Source organism: Hydra vulgaris, chromosome 10 (genome assembly GCF_038396675.1).
Source record: "Hydra vulgaris chromosome 10, alternate assembly HydraT2T_AEP".
Taxonomy (NCBI): domain Eukaryota; kingdom Metazoa; phylum Cnidaria; class Hydrozoa; order Anthoathecata; family Hydridae; genus Hydra; species Hydra vulgaris.
The window spans coordinates 49,215,369-49,237,331 of NC_088929.1; the positions used below are offsets into that span (position 1 = coordinate 49,215,369).

General features: G+C 26.0%; 1 protein-coding gene across 1 annotated transcript; it reads right to left on the bottom strand.

Moving 5' to 3' along the window:
- Positions 1-814: 814 nt before the first annotated feature.
- Positions 815-18,784, bottom strand: LOC100202421 (MAP kinase-activated protein kinase 5). Its single transcript, XM_065808214.1, has 14 exons — positions 18,621-18,784; positions 17,584-17,657; positions 15,303-15,378; positions 11,569-11,666; positions 11,348-11,456; positions 10,282-10,371; positions 10,074-10,169; positions 9,850-9,930; positions 9,322-9,509; positions 9,117-9,237; positions 5,846-5,982; positions 4,817-4,935; positions 1,951-2,058; positions 815-1,869 (listed from the first exon to the last, which is right to left on the bottom strand). The coding sequence occupies exons 1-14, from the start codon at positions 18,645-18,647 to the stop codon at positions 1,787-1,789; spliced, it is 1,407 nt and encodes a 468-aa protein (XP_065664286.1). The 5' UTR covers positions 18,648-18,784; the 3' UTR covers positions 815-1,786.
- Positions 18,785-21,963: the final 3,179 nt, after the last annotated feature.

Below are 21,963 nucleotides of genomic sequence, written 5' to 3' on the forward strand. Positions count from 1 at the left end.
GAAGTAATTAAATTGCATTTGCTTTATTTGCTTTATTTCTATTTTTTCAAACATTACAATAATTACAATAAATAAATGGCATTGGCATAAATACAATTAGTATTTGTTCAAAAGCAAATTGGCATAAATACAATGAGAGTTTATGTCTAAGGGTTTGGCATAGGGCAACAATTTTTTCTTTCATTATTCTTTGTTTTTTTCTTCTTTTTCTAAAAAAGTTGTAAGCTATAAAGAAAAGCAAAACTAGTAAGCACTCGCTGATCTATATATGCTCTAGTGGATGTATATATATATACATATATATATATATATATACACATATATATATATATATATATACACATATATATATATATATATATACATATATATATTATGCGGTAGTGGTGTAGTGGTAAGAGCGCTCGCTTTGTAAGCGAGAGGTTCGGAGTTCGACTCCCACCATGTCCCTGGAAGTACCGCTCAACTTAATTTCTCCGCGCAGCGGCCTTGCTCAGCAAGGTTCGTGTTTCGGAGTTAAAGAGTTGAGAGAGGGTTGCACCACGAATAACAACTAAAAAATTAATAATCAAAAAAAAAAAAAAAACTCAAAAAAATGAGTAGCCTCCTCGACTGTAGACATATATATATATATATATATATATATATATATATATATATATATATATATATATATATATAAATATATATACATACATACACACATATATATATATACACATATATGAATAAATATTTCATGCAATGTAATGTTTTTTTTTCTAGAGAAAACATTTTATTGAACATAGAAATTATTAATGAAATAGAAATGTTGTAATAATAATGACTTGATATTTTTTTATAATAAATTTAACTTTTTTTTTATTCCTACAATTCATTATAAAACTACAAATTTAAAAACACAATAAAACTCAATACCCAAAATGCTCAAAACAAAAAAAATTTATAAAAATATTTAAATGAAAATTTAAGAAGTATTAATGATATTAATGTTGCATCATCGATTACATTTTCTATTACACTTATAACATATGGCATAATAAATGCTGTAACAGATGATACAATCAATGATGTAACAGATCATATAATCAATCATGTAACAGATAATATAATCAATGATGTAACAGATGATATAATCAATGAATGATGTAAAATGATATATTTAGTGATGTAAATGATAATTTAACTAAGATAATGTAGCAGATATAATCAATAACGTAACAGATGATCAATGAAATAATAGATGCTATTAATCACAAAAAATAATACAATTAATTATGTAGTAAAAAAAAGAAGATATAAAAGGTAAAATAAGAGATTAAACAGATACATTTATAACTTATTAGAAACTTAAAAGAATTAAAAAAGAAAAAATAGAAAAGAAAAATATTTTTGACACAAATAAATATAAGCAAAATGTTATTTTAAATATATTTTCCATATTTACATATATTCTGGATGCTTTTAACAATCTTCTTATAAACGTGTACTTATCTATCGATTAAAAAAGTTTCACATGATATCAATCTACATTAAACAATTTAATAACATTTCATTATTGTTCTTATAATGTTCTTTTGATGTTAGAAACTCTTTTGCTTGATAAAAAAACTTTAAAATCGCTTTTTAGATTTTGATCATGGTCTGGAGAACAGATAAAGACAAAATTTCCATTAAAAAGCATGGACAAAATTTGATTATCATAAGTTTAATTATCAATATTGAATGCAATGGCTTCAATGTTGAATACAATGGTTTCAATCTCAATGAGATTTTGTTGTAGTTTTTAATGTGGCTTGAAACTTATCAATATATCACTCAGATTTTTTGCCAATATTGTTTTATTGACTTGATGTATATACGCAGTACCTAGAAATTAAAAATTAACTATAAAATTTTAAAATAACAATTTAATAAATGAAAAATTCCCTAATGAACTAAACCACTAACCATTCCAACCTTCAGAGGTTAAAACATCTTCTAATCTCTTTGAACAGACATTATGCTTAAGAACTTCATGTGTCAACACAGCCAGAAAATCTTCAAATGTTGGACTTTCTAAAAAAAAAATCATATATATATATATATATATATATATATATATATATATATATATATATATATATATATATATATATATATATATATGTATGTATGCACACAAAATAAGTGTGTAGCAGTCATGGTCATGAAGGTGTGAGATTGTAGGCCATTATATGACCACACCAATAATACTTTGTTTTGACCATTTGACCATAACTGTTAACATTAGCCGAACATTTAAAAAATGCGCCGTAAAAACATTATAGACCTAAGTAAAAAAAAATTTAATTTGTTTTAAAAAACAAAAAAAGAAATCTTAACAAAAAGAGAAAATAAAAAGAATTAAAACACAAAAAGTTAAATTAAATATATAAAATAAAATTTAAAATATTGAAACGATATAATTTTTCTAATTTAAATCAAGTTTTTAATTATGTTTGGAAAATCAAATTCAAATCTTTTATATTTAATGTTTTTATATTAATATAGAAAACTTTTTAAAATAAAGTAACAAGTTGTAACTATTGTTAAATAATCACGCAGATTTAATTTAAATAATCATCCACATTTAATTTACATAATCATGCACAATTAGTCTACATAACCACACTTAAAAAATTATTTAATTTTTTTGTTATTCTATTGCTTTTTTATTATTAATAAGAAAAGATTTTTTAGTTTCAAATACATTAAGTAATGAAGTAAATGTAGTAAATAACTAATTTTAGCTATTTCATTTTTTCTTTGGGACAATAAAATAAATTTAAAAAGAATTACTATATCTTGTTTAAGGTTTAAAACTCATTTAGTTACTAACAGAACATTTAAACTCATTTGGTTACTAACCGGACATTTAAACTCATTCGGTTACTAACCGAACATTTAAACTCCTTCGGTTACCAAGCGAACATTGGATTTAATAAAATGAAAGTTGTTACCGAAACTCAATTTAAAAACAAAATCTTATTTTATTTTAGTTACGGAATTTAAAAGACAATCAAATGTATAAAATTTTTAGCTTGAAAAATATAATACACTATAGATTTTAACTTTTAAAATTTTTTTAAAATTTAAAATTTGATAATTCTTTAAAAGATAGAATGATTTTAAAATATTCTTTCAGAGTAAAGTTAACAAGTAAGAGTTAATGTTTTGATAATAAATAAAAGTAAAAATTTCAGTCTTAATAACAATCACGCAATTTGATTTTTTGAATGAGAAACTTTTGATCTTTAGCTTGCTATTTTATCTTTAAAAAAACATTTGTTTTTTAAATCATTATCTCTTTAATTTAAGACGACTTCGAAAGCACTTTGAAAGTTATTAATTTTTAGTAAAAGTTAAATAAAAAGATTTGCCAATATTTAAATTGAAATTAAAACAATAGCAAATTTGTCTATCAAATGCTTAAGTTTTGTATTTAAACAGTTATTGTCTATACAATATATTATATAGACAATATAATATATTATATTGTCTATATAATATATTATATTAAATATAGACAATTATTTGAATACAAGACATAAGCGTGTTTACTATTATGTTAATTTTGCAAATATTTCGCGATATGTAAATATTGATTAAAATTTTACATTTTACATTAACATTTAATAACAACTAAAATTAACATTTAATAACAACTAAAATTAAAACAATTAGAAGTTAATAAATGTTTAAAATACTTTAAAGAATTTTCAATAAATATTTACATTAGTGTAGTTTTGTTACTTTTTGTTCATTAAAATCTTAAATAAAATAGTTTTTCTTAGCTGAATTAATTTAAATTCATATGGTTAAATTCATGTATTTAAAGAAATGCCTATTACAACGAGATGCTACTTTAAATCAACTTCTTTGAATTAACTAAACAAGGTAATGATTAACACAAACAAAGTAATGATTAAAAATCTAACTAGGTGAGGAGGGAAATTGATTCTAAAGTTTAGAATCAATTTAGTATTTTTTTGTTAAATCCATAACTTGTTGAAATTGACTACCCAAAGTTAAGATCTAATTTATGTTATATATATACATATGAATGTATATAACATAAATTAAATCTTAGCTTTGTTATATACTTTGTTATATTGTTATATACATACAGATGTATGTATATAACATCTGTGTATCTATGTATATAACATGTATATAACATGTATATAACAACATACAGATGTATGTATATAACATGTATGTATATAACATGTATATACACATGTATGTATATACAGATGTATGTATATAATATAAAATAAATCTTAGCTTTGTTATATACTTTGTTATATTATTATCTTATATACATACACATGTATGTATATAACATAAATTAAATCTTAGATTTGTGTATGGCATTTGTGTATGTCATTTTCAATAAAATATGGATTTACCTAAAAAATAATTAACTGATTCTAAACTTTTACAAGAGATTGTAATTGGCATCGATTAAAACAAATTTCCTTTAATGTAAGCTCTCCATTAAAAAGTTGAAGTTACATGATAGAGGTTTAAGGCTTTTATTTATTGGGAACCCAGCTACTCAGTATTTCCTCATTCTGTGATTCATTAAAAACATTTAAATGCCATAAGATATAATATCTTATGGCATTTAAATTATTATTTTTATAAAAAAAACCCTTTGTTTTGAATAAAACTAATTCAGAACCAATAATTAAGATTAAATAACAATAAACAAAATCAAAAAAAAAAAAAGGTTAAAAAAAAAGGCTAAGAATTAAATTTTATCTAATTGTAAAACTAAAAAATGTCTGACCTATCTTATCCAATGGTGGCATGTACAAAAAAGCCACCATATCTCTCAATGCTTTTATTCCAGAAGTTTCAATAGGTACGAGACATTTCTGGTCATTAGTATCCGATGAAATCAAACAACTTTAAAAAAAGAAGAAAAAATTATCATACTATGATACACAATAACAATTACTGGTTACAATAAACACTAGTTTCATGTAGTAAAAACATATTGTATATACTAATTACAATAACTACTGCTTTAATGTTTTAAAAAAACATATTGTAATTACTGGATACAATAATTACTGGTTTAATGAATGAAAGCATATTGTAACTAATGGTCACAATTATTACTGGTTTAATATAGGGAACAAGTTACTGATTTAATTATAAAGCTACTGATTATATATAATGTAAAAAATATAATTTAAAAATTAGTGCTTTAATATAGTAAAAAATTAACTTGTTTAATGCGAAAATAACAACTTGTTTGAAGTAATATGGTTTTATTCGAGATAAACATTGACAAGCCTCTAACGAGTCATTTTTTTTTACATCACAGGAATGAAGATATCAACCTTTAATTTTAGTTGAATTAAAACTTAACTCCCATCCCTATAGATATAACTGTAAGGTAATGTAATAAAGTTACTAATTTAAGCAAAACATTATTTTTGTTCACTCTATTAGATAATAGTTTATTTTTTTAGTATTTTATAAAAAAACAATGATTCTTTTTTAAAACCTGGATTTTATAAAAGTGAAGCTAAAAAATATACTATAAAAAAACATTATATATAAAAAAAACATCTTTAAAATTAAAATCTCCAAAAACCTATTTAAAAAACTCATTATTTATTTTGTAACATCCATTTTTTAAAAAAATTTAAAAAATAAAAATATCTTTGTTCATAAAACTTTATTATAAAAATAATGTTAAATCCATAACTTTGTTACAAAAAATAATGTTAGACCATAGACATTTGATTGAACAAAACAACTTTGATTGAACACAACAACTTCAATGAAGATAATGTAAAAAACATACAGTTCTTGGGCTTTTCTTCGTTTAAGGATAATTGGATTCTTTTCAATAGCATCTGGATTCAGTATCAAGTCATCATCAGGAACTCTTAAATCAGCAAGCATAGCTGAATGAGCAATCACAACTTTCTCAAAACTGTCCTGAAAAATTTAACAAATTTGTAAATAAAAAATAGTTATCACTCAAGAATAAAAGTTTCAATCAGAAGGTAATTAGTAAAACTTGAAAAAAGTTTGAATACTTTATTACCTTGACTATAAATCTAATATTATAATTAGTCTTTTTTAAAATTTTGTTCTTTTAACTAAATGTGTCATTAATTTTTATTAAATAAATAATTGAAAAACTTTTACAACAAACTCTAGAATAATAAATAATAATTAATAAAAAAAAGAAATATACTACTCTTTATATATTTATTATATATATAGTAAAATAAAGTAAATAAGAAATTTAAAAAAATAAAAAAGAAATTTACAAAAAGAAAAAACCTGGATAAAGTGTTATAAAACTATAAATTGAGATGATCATAAAACAATAAATAAAAAAATCATATTGTATATCTTCACCTCAACAAAAAAAATCATATAGTATAACTATCTTCACATCAACAAAAAAAAACATATAGTATAACTATCTTCACATAAACAAAACAAAAAATATATATACAGTGGTGGCACCAAGTCATGACCACAGTTGAAAAACAAGATAATTTTATTTATTTTTGGCACAGTATAAAATAATACAGCATCACATTGAAATAAAAATGACTCTGCATTGTCAGTAATAAGCGCCGCTAATAAAACATTAGAAATTCTGACTAAAAGACTAGTATTTTGTATGCCCTCCATGCGTATCGAGCACAGCCTGTACATGTCTTGGCATAGACTGTACCAGCTTTGAGATGGTCTCAACAAGGATTGCTAGCCATGCAGCTTGCAAATGTTGCCACAAATCATCCAGATTGCTGGGTTCGGTTTTCTGTACCTTCAGGTCAGGACTTTGTAGAGGCCATTCAATAGCATTGGTATGAGCACATTTAAGATATTCCATTACTTTCATTGCTTTGTGGCAAGGAGCATTGTCCTGTTGAAAGAAAAATGGTTTGTTTTTACCAAATAGTTTGTTTGATGATGGTTTCATTTGTGTTTTTAATATTTCCAAATATTTATCCTGGTTTAACGTGCCCGTACAACGATATAAATGACCTACACCTGATCCTGACATGCAACCCCATACCATAAGAGAGCCTCCTCCATGCTTTACTGTGGGACCTATATACAGAGGACTAAATCGTTCACCAACTCTTCTCCTCACATAAGCTCTTTTAGCTCCACAGAAAACAGTAAAGGTACTTTCATGTTTTTCAGGTTTTGTGCATCTTCGTGAATGCTCTTCTTTTTGCAATGTTATCAGGTCGCAATAAAGGCTTCTTCGCAGCAATTCTCCCATTCAAGCCAGCTTGCTGCAGGCGTTTTCTAACTGTCCTTGCTGCCAGATGAACTTTGTGGTTTTTCCCCAAGTAGCTTGCAAGATCTGAAGCCAAGGCAAAACAAATAGACAAACTTGCCCGAACCAAAAGCCAATCCGGCTTTGCGGTAGTTTTACGAGGTCTACCAACATGCTCTAAGTCTGCCTCTGTACCGGTGTCTTTCTCTTTTCTGGCTGTTCTGGTGACAGTTGACAGTCCAATTTTCATTTGCTCAGCAATATTTCTGTAAGAAATGCCTTGTTTAGTCATAACAATGATCTTCAGTCGTTGATCAGTTGATAGCTTCTGATACATGGCATACACAATGTTCTGCAAAATTATAATACAAAAATAATAAAATGTTTGCTTAATGAAAGAATACATGATTTCAATTATTATTTAACAACAACAAATGTTTAGAAACACAATAAAACTTAAAAAGTTCCAAAAAATGTTAATTAAATGAATTAATCCTAATTAGCACTGCTAATTATAATTATAATTAAATCTAACTAATTTATTCTCAATATTAGCTCCACGTTTCGGTACGATATGTAGTCGAGTGATAATACATTAATTTCAAGTAAATATCTACTAAAACAATGCTAGAAAAATCTTAAACATACCAAACTGATATCAACAATTTCTGATCAAATCAACACAGAACAGTAATTAACAAAAATTACAGTAATTATAATAACAAAAATAATATTTGGTTGCTAATAACGCCCCACATCGGTAACTAGATATTTAGTAAGGTTTCCGAATAAAAATTGCTACAAAAATTAGTTATTATTGCCTAAGTACACTATTAGAGATCAAAATATGTGTGTGGTCATGACTTTGTGCCACCACTGTAGTATAACGTATATCTGTAGTATATCATCTCATCAAAAAAAAAAAAAAAATCATATAGTATAACTATCTTCGCCTCAACAAAAAAATCACATAGCATAACTATCTTCACCTCAACAAAAAAAATCATATAGTATAACTATCTTCACCTCAACAAAAAAAATCATATAGTATAACTATCTTCACCTCAACAAGGTTAAAGGAATTCTGTTCTCCTAAAATTCTTATGAAAGAAGATGCTTAAAATCCACTTTTACATAAGATTTATTTTCTATTAATATAATTGACTTTTTCTTTTAAAACTTTTGCCACTGATATTTGCTTTTTATAAATATATATCTACAACATTTTTCTGATTCCTAGAATTTTATAACCAATGATTTTATTTGCTGATTTCATTGCTATTTTTAGGTTGAATCATACATTCTAAGTGTTAAATTGTTTAATAATGCCTTATTCATCATCATCATTGCCATGGCACAGGTAAGACTTAAGTTTTTGTCAGGCAACTTACATATGTTAATAAATATTTGATACAAAACCCCTAATTTAATTGTAGGTAAGGATTTGAGTTGCTTTTAAATCTTGGATGATAACCTTCCTAGTGGTACCCTGGATGGTAACCCTCCTAGTGATTGTATCATGACAAAAATACTCAGCCTTGATGAGTAAAACAAGTAAATGCTATGAAAAGTGACTGGTTATAAAAAAATTACCTTAAATATTCTATAGCATAGGTAATCTTAAAAGAACTTTAAAAAAAAAGAATTTTTATAATTTCATTTTTATATAAATGGTAATATTTGTTTAATAATAATAAATAAGAATAAGTAATAATGATAAATAACAATATTAAATAAAAATAAATAATAGTAATAAAGAATAATTATAAATAATAATAATATAGAAGTAATAATCTATTTAAATCTATTTAAGAAGTAATCTTACTTCTAACATGAGTTTTTGTGGAGATTTCAAAACAGTTGCTAGAGTTATTCCTGCATTTAGCCATGGGTGTTTGATTAATTCATGAATAGTCATTCTATTTTTTGAGTCAATTACTAACATTCTAACAAGCAAAAAAAAATCAAACATAACTTAAATAAAATTAAAAAAAATTGAAAATAATTTTTTTTTGAAATAACTTCAAAACCTTTTGATAACATCTTTGGCTAGGTCAGATATTTTTGACCATTCTGGTGCAGGAAAGTCATATTCTCCTTCCATTATTCTTCGTTTCATACCTTGTGATAACTGCTTGCGTGGATTTTCAGAATAAAATGGAGGGTACCCACACAACATTATGTATATGATAACTCCAAGACTCCAAATATCACAACTCTAATAAGAAACAATAACTTAGCTAACACTTGTAAACAATCATGAATATGCTCTCTAACTTACATGAATAACAACATGATAAAGTCAAGACAACTGCATTACATATTTTAGTCGAGCTCTTGAGGCCAAAATACTAAATCATTTAAACTCCACATAAAGGCATTTCCTTTATGTGGAGTTTAATTTTTTAACAAAATAATACAACTTGCTAATGCAACAATCATCAATAGTTCACAACTTAAAGTTTTGGATAAAAAAAAAACACCACCCAACAACTACTACCAACATATTACAGTACTCCATATTTCATATCAAGCAAAAAATATAAACTAATGCCCACCTTATCATATGTGTAGGGCTCACTTTCAATAGGTATATTTCCCATTTTTTGAGCTCGATGAAATCTTTGGGCTTCGAGAACCTATTAAATACTTTACTTCAAAAAATATTTTTAATAACAATATTATATGCATATAATAAAAATGAGTTTATACATATACACTTTATATATGACTTTATAAATTGAAATAAATAAAAAATTTAATAAGAACTTTAAATTCTGACTTGGGGAGACACATAATACGGAGTAAACTGGGGAGTAACAAGATTTCCTTTATCAATTTTTGCAAATCCAAAGTCTGTAAGCTTCACTACAATATTCTAAATTTATCAAAAAAAATTAATCATCATCATCTTCATCATAACATGTACAAACCACAAAATTGTGAAAGCTAGGTGTTTTCACATTATGAAATAAAGAAAACATACTTACATCACTATTATCTTTAATAAGCAAATTTTCAGGCTTCAAGTCTCTATGAGCAATATTTTGTGAATGAATATGAAAAATGGCAGAAGCTACCTAAATAATATTCCATTAGATTGAGATGATTTTTTTTTTATTTTGTTAAATTTTAATTTAATTCATTTTATATTAAGGTTTTTTATTTTTTGTTGACTGTATCAACAAACTTTCTAGTTTTTTTTTTATTAAATAGTCAAATAGTTATTAGAAAGAAAAAAAATCATCACAGCTGTAAATTTTACCAATTTTAAAAGGAAAAGATATTTTTTAATAAATTAGGTTATAAATTGTTATAAATATTTAAGTAATTTTATGTTAACGTTTTATTTTATTGACCTCTACCGTGTTGATAAATGGAGTTGGAAAGTTTATAATTATATCCAAGGGGTTATCATTTGTTGTTATTAATGTTTATTATAACTATTATATATTTTTATTTTTTTACAATAAGAATTTATTTAGCATTAGTTAGTATTATTATGTTATCACTAAAGAGGAAGTAATACAGTTTGCAACCATTTTCTAATTTTTTTTTTTTTTAGTTTTTTTTAAATTTTTTTTTAAACATCTGATTATAACTATTTTTGATAATTATATGCTCTCTCATTACTTGATGTCTCTTATTAAACCTTATTTTTTATTAAATCCTTATTAAAAGTTATTTTAATAATTTAAAAAAAAATATTCATTTTTCCATTCAAAATATCAATTATATCTTTCATTGTTGACTGCTATTTTATACCTAGATATAAGCTATAACTATTATTTATTATTGACCTAGATATAGGTTATAACTATTCTTTATTATCTACCTAGATATAAGCTTTAACTATTCTTTATAATCTACCAAGATTGTTGACTGCTATTTTGTACCTAGATATAAGCTATAACTATTATTTATTATTGACCTAGATGTAGGTTATAAATATTCTTTATTATTTAGATATAGGTTATAACTACTCTTCGTTTTCTATTTAAATGATTTACACATAAAACTTTAAAAAAGACATAAAAAACATAATCACACAGTGACCTGCTTAGTGATATCACTTGCTTCCATCTCTGTAAAGCTAATCTTTTTACGAATCTGGTCAAATAATTCCCCTCCTTCCATTAGTTCCAAAACCATTATTAAATACTTTCTAAAATGTTAAAGTTAAGTTAAGAAAGTTTAAGGATAAAAATATATATATATATATAATTTAAAAAAATATAATATAAATTAAAAAAATGAAAAAGTTAAAAAACTCAAACTTTCTATGAAGTTCTCCAGGTAAGATTAGATCATTTTGATAAACCTCAACACAAGAAACAATATGAGGATGATTGCGACACCTCCAATGCAAGTCAACCTAGATATATACAAATGCATATATCTATATATGCATGTATATTTATATGCATGTATGCATGTATTTATATTTATATGCATGTATGTATGTATGTATCTATATATATATATATATATATATATATATATATATATATATATATATATATATATATATATATATATATATATATATATATATATATATATATTGGCCTCAATGGGTAGCGAGAGCTTTAGCTCTTGCTACCCCCTGAGTACGCTCACACTCCCCTAAAACGGTTTACGGGAGCAATTTATGGCTCTCGCAAAAGTATAATTTTTTTTCAAAAGTATAATTATCATAGTAACTGAAATAAAAAATGCAATCATTTTAATAATTATTTTTAATAATTCTTAAAATGCCTGCATTTTATTACAAATAGAAAATATAAAACTTTTTTTATAAGCAGTAAAAACAACGCCCCACTAAAGAATTTTTACATGCTGCAATAAATGACACTTGTTATGTATAATATACATATATTTGTTATATGTAAACATATATTTGTTATATGTATACATATATTTGTTATATGTATAATAGATGTGTGTTCCGTTAATAATTCAAGAATATATTATATTCTTGTAATATTAACGTAACAAACTTGATATGGTGCGACAAATCTACCAAAGGGCATATGCAAACATTAGGGTTTGCTTATGCAAACATTAGGGTTTGCTTATTTTTGCAAACATTAGGGTTTGCATATTTTTGCATATGCAAACATTAGGGTTTGCTTAAAATTTTCAAAAACGCATGCATTACTTCAGCATTTTTTTTTCCAAATAATTATGTGATTGATGGTTTTTTATTTATTATAAAAAACACATATGATAAAAAAAAAAATTAGTAACTAAAATCTACAACACATTTTAAAGACTTTACAAGAAACCATGCTAAAACATGATTATTTCTTTCAATAGCGTTACTATTAAGTAAAATAACTAAGTACGCTATCAAAGATAGTAACTATGTTTTATCATGGTTTTTGCATGCATTAACAAAAGAATGCAAAGTTTTACTTAAAATGAATGCATTTGTAACTACTTTAAAAGAAACCATGCTTTAGCATTAGGATTGCTTTATTCTATAGCATGCTTTTTTTATTTAATTTTCTTATTTTTCTTAAAGTGAAGTAATGTTTATTAGCATACTAAAAACGCTTTTAAAATGTTTGAAAAGAATATTTAAGTTTTGCTGAAATATATACAATCTAATAGAATATAAAGAACTATGTCTATTATAGCTTTTATATTTTATTGTGTGTTAAACAATGCCAAAAATATATTTTTAGTAACTTATTATTTAATACTTAATATGATATCATTTTTAAAAGTTTTAAAAATGTCAAAACTTTTATTTGATTTTTAGCTCCTTTTATTTAAATTTCTTCAAGTTGGTACATTTTTTTTGAGTGAACTAAAATGTAAATAAATTTTTTTGTAATTAATTTTAAGAGTTAATTAAATTCAATAAGCGTCATTGACATAACTTATTAACTAGAATAATAATAATTTGAAAATAAAACTTCCTTATATGGGGTTGTTCATGAATTACACCATGCAATTTTTGACCTCCCTCCCTCCCCCTTGTCACAAAATCGTAACACTTAAGAAGCAAATTTTGTATGAGTTGTCACAAAACCACCAATCCTCCCCCTTATAGAATGATGTAATTTATGGACAACCACTATGACATATATCTCTTAAATTAGATGTTTATCATTAAATAAAAACACTAACGTCAACGTTCATTAAAAAAAAAAAATTTGTGGCACCTTAGGCCTGTAACAAGTATAAAGCCAAAATTTTGTAATTAATAAACAATTTTTTAAATGAATGAACAGATAGCTCTTACAAAAAACTCAAAGCTCTCCTAAGAAGCTGTTTAGAGGAGCAGCTCGCATAGCTCGACATGTTTGTTTTAGGAGAGCTTTTTGCTGCACTCATTTCTTCTCGCCAAGGCCTGTATATGTGTGTATATATATACATATATATATATATATATATATATATATATATATATATATATATATATATATATATATATATGTTTATATAACAATAAATATAATTTTTCTTCCAAGGACTGTATATGTGTGTGTGTGTGTGTGTGTGTGTGTGTGTGTGTGTGTGTGTGTGTGTGTGTGTGTGTGTGTGTGTGTGTCTATATATATATATATATATATATATATATATATATATATATATATATATATATATATATATATATAATAAATATATATATATAATAAATATATATATATAATAAATATATATATATAATAAATATATATATATAATAAATATATATATATAATAAATATAATTTTTCTGTAGACAGTGCTCAATCAAAAGTAGAGCAAATATAAATCAGAACAATAATTAAAAAAATACAATTAAATTTGAAAGATAACTTGGAGTTTCACGCTTTATGTGATCATCAGATGTTATAAACAACCGTTACGATAAAAAAAAATTATATTCAAAATACAACACAGTGTAGGCTTAAATGACATTAAAGTTGCAGATAAGAAATTTGTTTTTGTGGCAACATTTTGATACAAGTTCATTTCATTTGTTCATTAGTTTTAAAGACAGCGTAATGATATGGTATTTTTCAATTAAGCAAAGATTACACAACTTTCCTGCAGGTTTAAATATCTTTGCCCTATCAATAATCTTCCACATAATAATAGGGTTTAAAAATTTCTTTAAATTTGATTTCCCAGATATGTTTAGAAAGTTTTGTGGGTTTCACTTTACTTTTGTATTGAAAGAAGTTTTTATGTTTGTACCAGCGAACTTTAAGGTGTGCTCCGTTAAAACAATATAATTAAAAACATCCTGCAGTGATATTTTTACGTTGCAGGCATAAACTATATTTTTACTAAGACCTGTTATAACAATTATGTTGGCAACATTAGGTATTCTTTTATTGTGTAAATTAATAAAATTGGAGATGCTAGGAAGACAGCTTTAACTGACTGTTCTTATAAAAGATTTTGCGAAACTTTTAAAGAGTTTTCTTTAAAAGTTTTGGAAATTTTTTAATGATTCTTACTTACACAACGAAATAACGGAGTAAAAATACCAGAGTATACCAATCTTATAAAATACAATACCGGAGTATACCAATATTATAAAACATTGAATACTGAAAACTGGTATTAGAATTATCTGGTATTATGGAAACTCCAGAATAAAGATCAAAACCAACAATATTTAAAAAGGTTCTAACAATGTTGTTAAGTTTAAAAAAGATTATTATTATTATTAATTTTATCATTTAAAATTGTTCTATTTTAATTTTGTTTATTATTTACAGTTTTACTGCAATTGTAAAGGCGAGAAAGTTTAAAGATAAGAAAGATTCAAGATAAGAAGGTTTAAAGATGAGATTTTTTTAATGCTAAATTAAATTAATGGTAGTTTATATAATATAATATCATAAATAATTATTAAAATGAGATATAGAGAGATATTCTTAACACATATTATAAACTCAAAAAAATCAAACAATGTTTTTAGCTTGTTTACATATTTAAAAACCATAAGTTAAACTGTGAAGTTAAAAAAAATTTAACTTGATTTAAACAATTTTAAAAATCAATACTTCTATCCTGGCCTTTGGACGATCAACCAAGCATTTAAACGCAAATTTTTCATTTGTTGCTCTACTTTGACAAATTCTAAAATAAAAAAACTATTAGAACAAAAAATGTTTTACAAATTAGATTTTTTTTAAACATATTTGATCATGACGTAATAAGAAATAAAAGTTATTTAGTTATATGTAAAAAAGAATGAAAAAAAAAAAAGAAAAAAGGAAAACATCATTGCTGTCTGCCCTAAAGAAAACATTTAGTTGATGTATTGGTATGGATTAATTATTCCATACATATACATCAATGTTGTTCATAATATTCTATCTATTAGTTTCTTTATACTAAGTCAATTATTTCTTTGATTGTTGAGTCTTATTATTATTATTATTTTCTTCACAACCAAACAGTTTTCAGTTTTCTTTCAGCTATCACTATTAGCTTATGAAATTTACAACTCTCTGTTTGTTATGTTCTCTGCAAACTTTGTTATAATCAAAATAGTTAAAATCAAATATTTAATCTGTATACTAAAAAAAATCTTCAGATTTTTTTTTATACAGATTACATATTTATCATATATTAGACAATAATACAACATTAATAAAATTTTATAGACTCATCTTTAATCTTTTCTATCTTTTGCTTATCTTATTTCATTTTATCTCATCTCATTTCATTTTAGTAAGTTTTATCACATTTCATTTTATCTATTTTCTTATTTTATCTCTGTTTGTTTTACTGAATTAATTAAATGAGGCCAGAAAAATGCTTAATTTTAGAAAATAAAAAAAGATTATCACAACACTCTCTCAAATTCTGAAACTTAGAAAATAACCTTGAAACTAAAACTCAGAAAAACAAACCTTGACAAACAAGGCCACTGGACAAAGGAACATATTTTTATATCACTGTTTAGCACAGTATTATATCATTATTTAGCACAGTGTTATAACAAACATGGTAATTACAAGGGGTATGGTGGTGGACAAACTTGATACCTCTCACTTACAACAACAAAAGCAACTTGTTTCATCTCACCATGTTTCATCAGATCAAGGGTGTTAGCCAGCCCAATGGCACCCATATACCACAGAATTCTTAATGAGTTTAAAGTTCCCAAAATTAATGACCTTATTTTTTATTTTGTTGAAGTAATAGGACAATATCGATAAAAATTCCTTATTTTTTGTAGAACAATAACAATAAATATCCCCATCATTGGGAAAATGCAATAAAAAAAATATTCCTGACTAACACCATGAGATCTTGTGTCATTTCAACCTTAACTCCTTAACAACCCTAACTCTTCTTTTTTTTATCTTACAACTTGCAGCATTTTATCTCTTATATATAGTAATAACTCTCAAAGCATATTAGAGCGAGTATTTTATCTTGTTCAATCTAACCTCATCTTTATTTTTCTTTTAGGGTATCATATTGGATTTCTTTAAAAGTAAAACTAAAAGTAATAAATTATTATTTTCATTAGGGGTTATCCAAAAAATACATATGTCAAAAATTTTGAAATTTGACCCCCCTCCCCCTGTTGTTATGTGTACTTTCAAGCCCAACCCCCCCCCCCCAAAAAGTATGTACGCTTTTGAAATATCCCCTCCCCCCTCTACAATTTTTTTGTCTTATTTTTATCTTATATTATTTCATCTCTTTTTTACCTATTAATTAGCATCAAAATACTTAATATCAACTTAACTTATTTAAAATCAACTTATTTCTAAAATTTAAAGAAAACCTCAAAGCTACATACATATTCTTAATCAATCAATCATGTATATATGTATCATGTATATATGTATCATGTATATATGTATCATGTATATATGTATCATGTATATATGTATCATGTATATATGTATCATGTATATATGTATCATGTATATATGTATCATGTATATATGTATCATGTATATATGTATCATGTATATGTAATCATGTATATGTACTGAAATCATATTTTGATAGATATTTACAAACAGTTCTGCTAATCTTGGGTAAAAAAACTGAACCTTATATAACTATGATGATGATTAAAATATTTTCTCTTTTTTATTCCTCTCATTTATTTATTTTTAATTTGTTTTTCTTTTCCTTTTCTTTAGTTATTTAAACTTTAATTTCAAACTTTTTCCTGCAGAAAAAAGACATTTGCAAAGCCATTGTGAAGCTTTGTGCTTCATGATGACTTCACATAAAATATTGTAACCATAAAGTAAAATATTATAAAATAATTCTGATTGGCAAACACACAAGAATTCTAAATAATGATTTTACCTGACTGGTCCACTAATACCAGATCCTAACTTTTTGTTCCAAAATATAATGTAATCAGCTTCAATTGGTGTTGTCTGGAGAAAAATAAATAGAATATGATAAAAACATTAGAATAGACAAAAAAATTGAATATTGAATGTGTGCTATCTTAATTTATAATGCACAGTGCACACATATAACCATTGTTCACACAAATAGGGATGAAAGTTTCCTGGAAATTTTCAATTCAGGAGATTTTCAAAAAATTTAGGAAATTTAAAAAAAAAGTTATTTATAATTAATAGGTAAATTTGTATGTCTTACTTAGCCAGTTGTAAGATATGGTAAAATACTGTGAAGCAGATTATAAAATTCTTAGAAAGCTTTTATTTGAAAAATACTTTTTTGGTATTTTGTTGAGTTTTTTATTATAACTATAAGTAGCAACTATGAGAACTTGTTTTGAAAACTTCAGTGCCATAGAAAGCTTTGTTTGAGGCAAAACATAATTTGCATCCCCATCCCTAAAGGTGAAGGGGCATTTTTTAATGTCTTAATTTGCCCCACAAGTTACTGAAAACTTTAAAACTGTATATAAAAAGGTGTGATTAAAAATTTACAGTATTTTACAATTTTTCTTAATTTAACAATGTTATTGATTAATGGCAGGTAAAAAGTTAAAAAACACTTTTGCTAAATTTAAACTATTTAAAAATATAGTTAGCAATAAAAGTAAAGAACTAATGATTTCAAGGTCATAAACTCTGCTGCTATTGGTAAATAAGTGCCTTTCTGAGACTTGCTATTAAGACTTGAGTCTCACTGGCCACAACCTTGCTAGGGTTCTTTTGACGGTATAAATCAACAAATCAAAAAATAATGCTATATCTTAAAATGGTTTAAATGGAATAAGAAAAAGGTAAAAAAAAAAAAAGTATATAGACTAAAAATAAAAAAATAAAAACATAAAAATATGGGCAAGAATATAAAAAAGAATAAAAACAACACAAATACACTGACCATATATTTTTGCAATAACCAATCACTAAAAATCAAACCTTAATTGGCAATTCATCATTTTCCATTGTAAAAGAAACACAAATACTGCCACACGACTGATGTTCTTGATGTTCTTTGAACAATTTAATGCTTTGCTCTTCATTTCATAGTGACATTTTAAATGATTAGCATTTTTATTAGTTGCATACAGAAATTTTTTTATTTTCTAAATATAAAAATCATTTTATAAGTATTCCATTATATATGATAGCTAAAAAAAATTACACAAAAGAATTGCACTGCCATATAGTAAAAAATTAATGAAACATAACTTCTGATGAAGAGAAAAAAACAGTAGCAATCCTCTGTTTAATTTCAACATACAAACCTTTGAACATCTTGAGTAACTTTATGAAAATAGAGTATTTTGGCCATTAATATTTAAATCTCAGAAATTTAAACTTGTTTTTTGGTACATAACTTTTTAATTAAAATATCCTGTAAAATTTTAAGTTGTGAGATTTTGAAGCATATAGTTGTGGATCCATTTTAGGCCATATGACATTGACTAGGAAAAGAATAACATTGTGGTACACAATGATTAATTCACTTGATCAAGGTTTTAATTGATTTTGAATTGTTCTATAAAATCCCCTGTTTTTTTTTTGTTTTGTTTTTTTTCCTAATGTTTAGTCTTGGTGTTTCTAATCTTTTTTCATAAGTATGGTGTCTCAGAGATTTTCTAAAATTTGTTGCACAATGTTGAATTTGCTTTAAATTGTTGATACAGCCACTAAGGCGAGGTAACCAAGTGTGGATTGCAAACTCTAGATGAGATTGAGTATATACAGTGGATAAAACTCATCAGAGGAATATACCGCATCCACTGAATATTTTTTTAGCACACCTAATTTCAAGTTTGCTTTTGCTGCTGTCGCATCTACTTGCAATCTTAATTTCAAGTCATTAGACACATAAGTCACACTCAACTGTGGTACATTCTAATGGATGATAAAATCCATCTTGGCCTAACATTGTGTAATTATGTGTCGAATAATATTTTTTGCAACCAACATGAAAAACCTTACATTTATTAAGATTAAAAAACATGTGCCAATTTATAGTCTATTTAATGGCTTTGTCAGTAATGTTTTGCAAGGATAGCATATCAGCTGGTGTTCTTATAACTGTCATTATTTTGTTGTATAAATATTATATATATATATATATATATATATATATATATATATATATATATATATATATATATATATATATATATATATATATATATATATATATATATATATACACACATATATATATACACATATATATATAAACACATATAAGTATTTATATATCACACGTCCTGAGAATCATGAGAAACTGTCACAGAAGACTCCGAAAAAATCCTTTGGAGGGAATGATCCTCACACATTATTGTTTTCAAAAATGCAAAAAATGAAATCTTTTGTGACCGTCCAAGAAAAAAAAAATCAGTTTGAATTTTTTCATTTATTCCTTAAAATCATGAATTGACAACTTTGACTCTTTTTGCATTTTTACAGCATATGTAAACAAATTCTACTCAAGCACTCTTTAGATATGGATACTGAGATGAATTTGACCAAAAACATCTTTACTAAGAAAAAATAAGTAAAATATAAATATATTAATATAAACCCTTTTTAAAGTTTTATATCTATTCTATCAAGCCGTAAATGATACCATTTACTGATATGTAATTTTTTATTAGACAGGATTTGTTAGTTCTTCCCAATATGTCTAAAGGACCAATCTTCAAATATTTGCTTTGTGCTATATTTTTAATCAAATTTTTTTTTCTGAATCTTGGGAAATAGCACTGACAAAATAAAGTGTGCAATACCTACATATCTGTGCATGAGAATTTATCTGCTTCGGATCCCATTTTAAAGGTAAATTTTCCATAAAAATCTAATGATGACAAGGTGTTTCTTGACCAATAACTCATTTTCCTTTTAATTTTTAAACACATTTTTAATGTCAACTTTTGCTAGTCACCAATGACAGCCCTAATCATATGCATAAAAAGAGTGATTTTCTTTAGGTCTGCTTTGCGATCATGCCTAATTCAGTCAAGTCCCATGATGAATGCAGGAAAATAGTTTGTTTTCTCTGCATGAGAAAGTGTGTCAGAGAGGTGACAGGCCACTTGATACAAGTTGCGCTAGAAACCCTTCCAACTCCTATAGACTTCAGTGACTCAAGAGTGCCCAGAGGCATTTGTGACATATTGCATTAGGGAAAAAAGGAAGGGTAGAGTTTGTCATCATTTCTCCTGTCTTTGACTTATCCTCTATCAGGATGAGACCAGTTACAAGAGCGCAAGCATGTGACTGTCTTATCTGTAAGATAGGGCAGATGAAGTTCCTTGAAAAGTATCCTCTGGACAACCCACTGTCTTCAAATTCAGCACAGCCTCAAGCAACACAGCGGAGGTGCTGAGACCTAGGTCCATCCAGTGCCAAAAATCTCTTCCCTGAAGCTAATGTTTTGAGCGCTCGAGACTTAGTGCAACTTCAAGCCAACACCGGGCTGTCAAATCAATCTGTAAGAAGCTTGTGTCCACACTTAACCACTTCTCCAAGGCTCGAGTCTTGGAGCCAAACATTCACGCAAAGTTTGCTGAGCTTGACAAGAGCTTAGCAGAATACTTTACCCAATCTACAATTGAGATCACCACTGACAAAACAGAAAAAAGAAGTCAAATTGTTGTTCACTGCATCAAACTAGAAGACCTTCTTGATCAGCTGCTGCTTCAAAGGAAAATTTACTCAGAACATGTCGTGAAGCTTGGCATTTATGGTGGAGGAGGCTTTCTCAAGATCAGCATCGGAGTTCAAATGCTGAACAACCTGAGGACTTCCAATCTCCCCCTCGAAAAAAGACTCTGGCTTCACAAGTGGCAAAGACACAAGCGTCAGGCACCAGCTTCTGGTTGCCATTGCTGAAGATGTTCCTGAAATCTACACCATCATTCAGAAGATCCTTGACTTAATCCATCCTGATGGAGTTGACTTCCTCCTCTCCTGTGACTTAAAACTGGCCAACATTGTATGTGGCATTCAGTCCCATTCCTGCTCACATCCCTGCACTTAATGTGATGTTAAAGCAAAAAAACTCTCTCAAAAAGGGAACCTTCGGACGTTTGGGTCACTGCGACAGTACTTTGATGTCTTTCAGGTAAAAATTACATTCCTTCTTTACGTAGAAAATTTATAACAGTCTTAATTTTTGACTATTTCAGTTACCAATTCAAACAACAATAACTGTTTCTTGATACCAGATCTAACCTTTATTCTTTCATTAATGTCAATTTAATAGAAAAATTGGAAAAATAAAATTACTCTTGTGTTT

Coding starts and splice junctions, on each gene's coding strand:
- LOC100202421 (XM_065808214.1), bottom strand. CDS start 18,647: ATGGAAAATGATGAATTGCCAATTAAG. Junction 11,667..15,302: donor GTCCAAAGGCCAGGATAGAA/GTATTGATTTTT, acceptor GTATATATCTAG/GTTGACTTGCATTGGAGGTG. Junction 4,936..5,845: donor CGAAGAAAAGCCCAAGAACT/GTATGTTTTTTA, acceptor CTTTTTTTAAAG/TTGTTTGATTTCATCGGATA.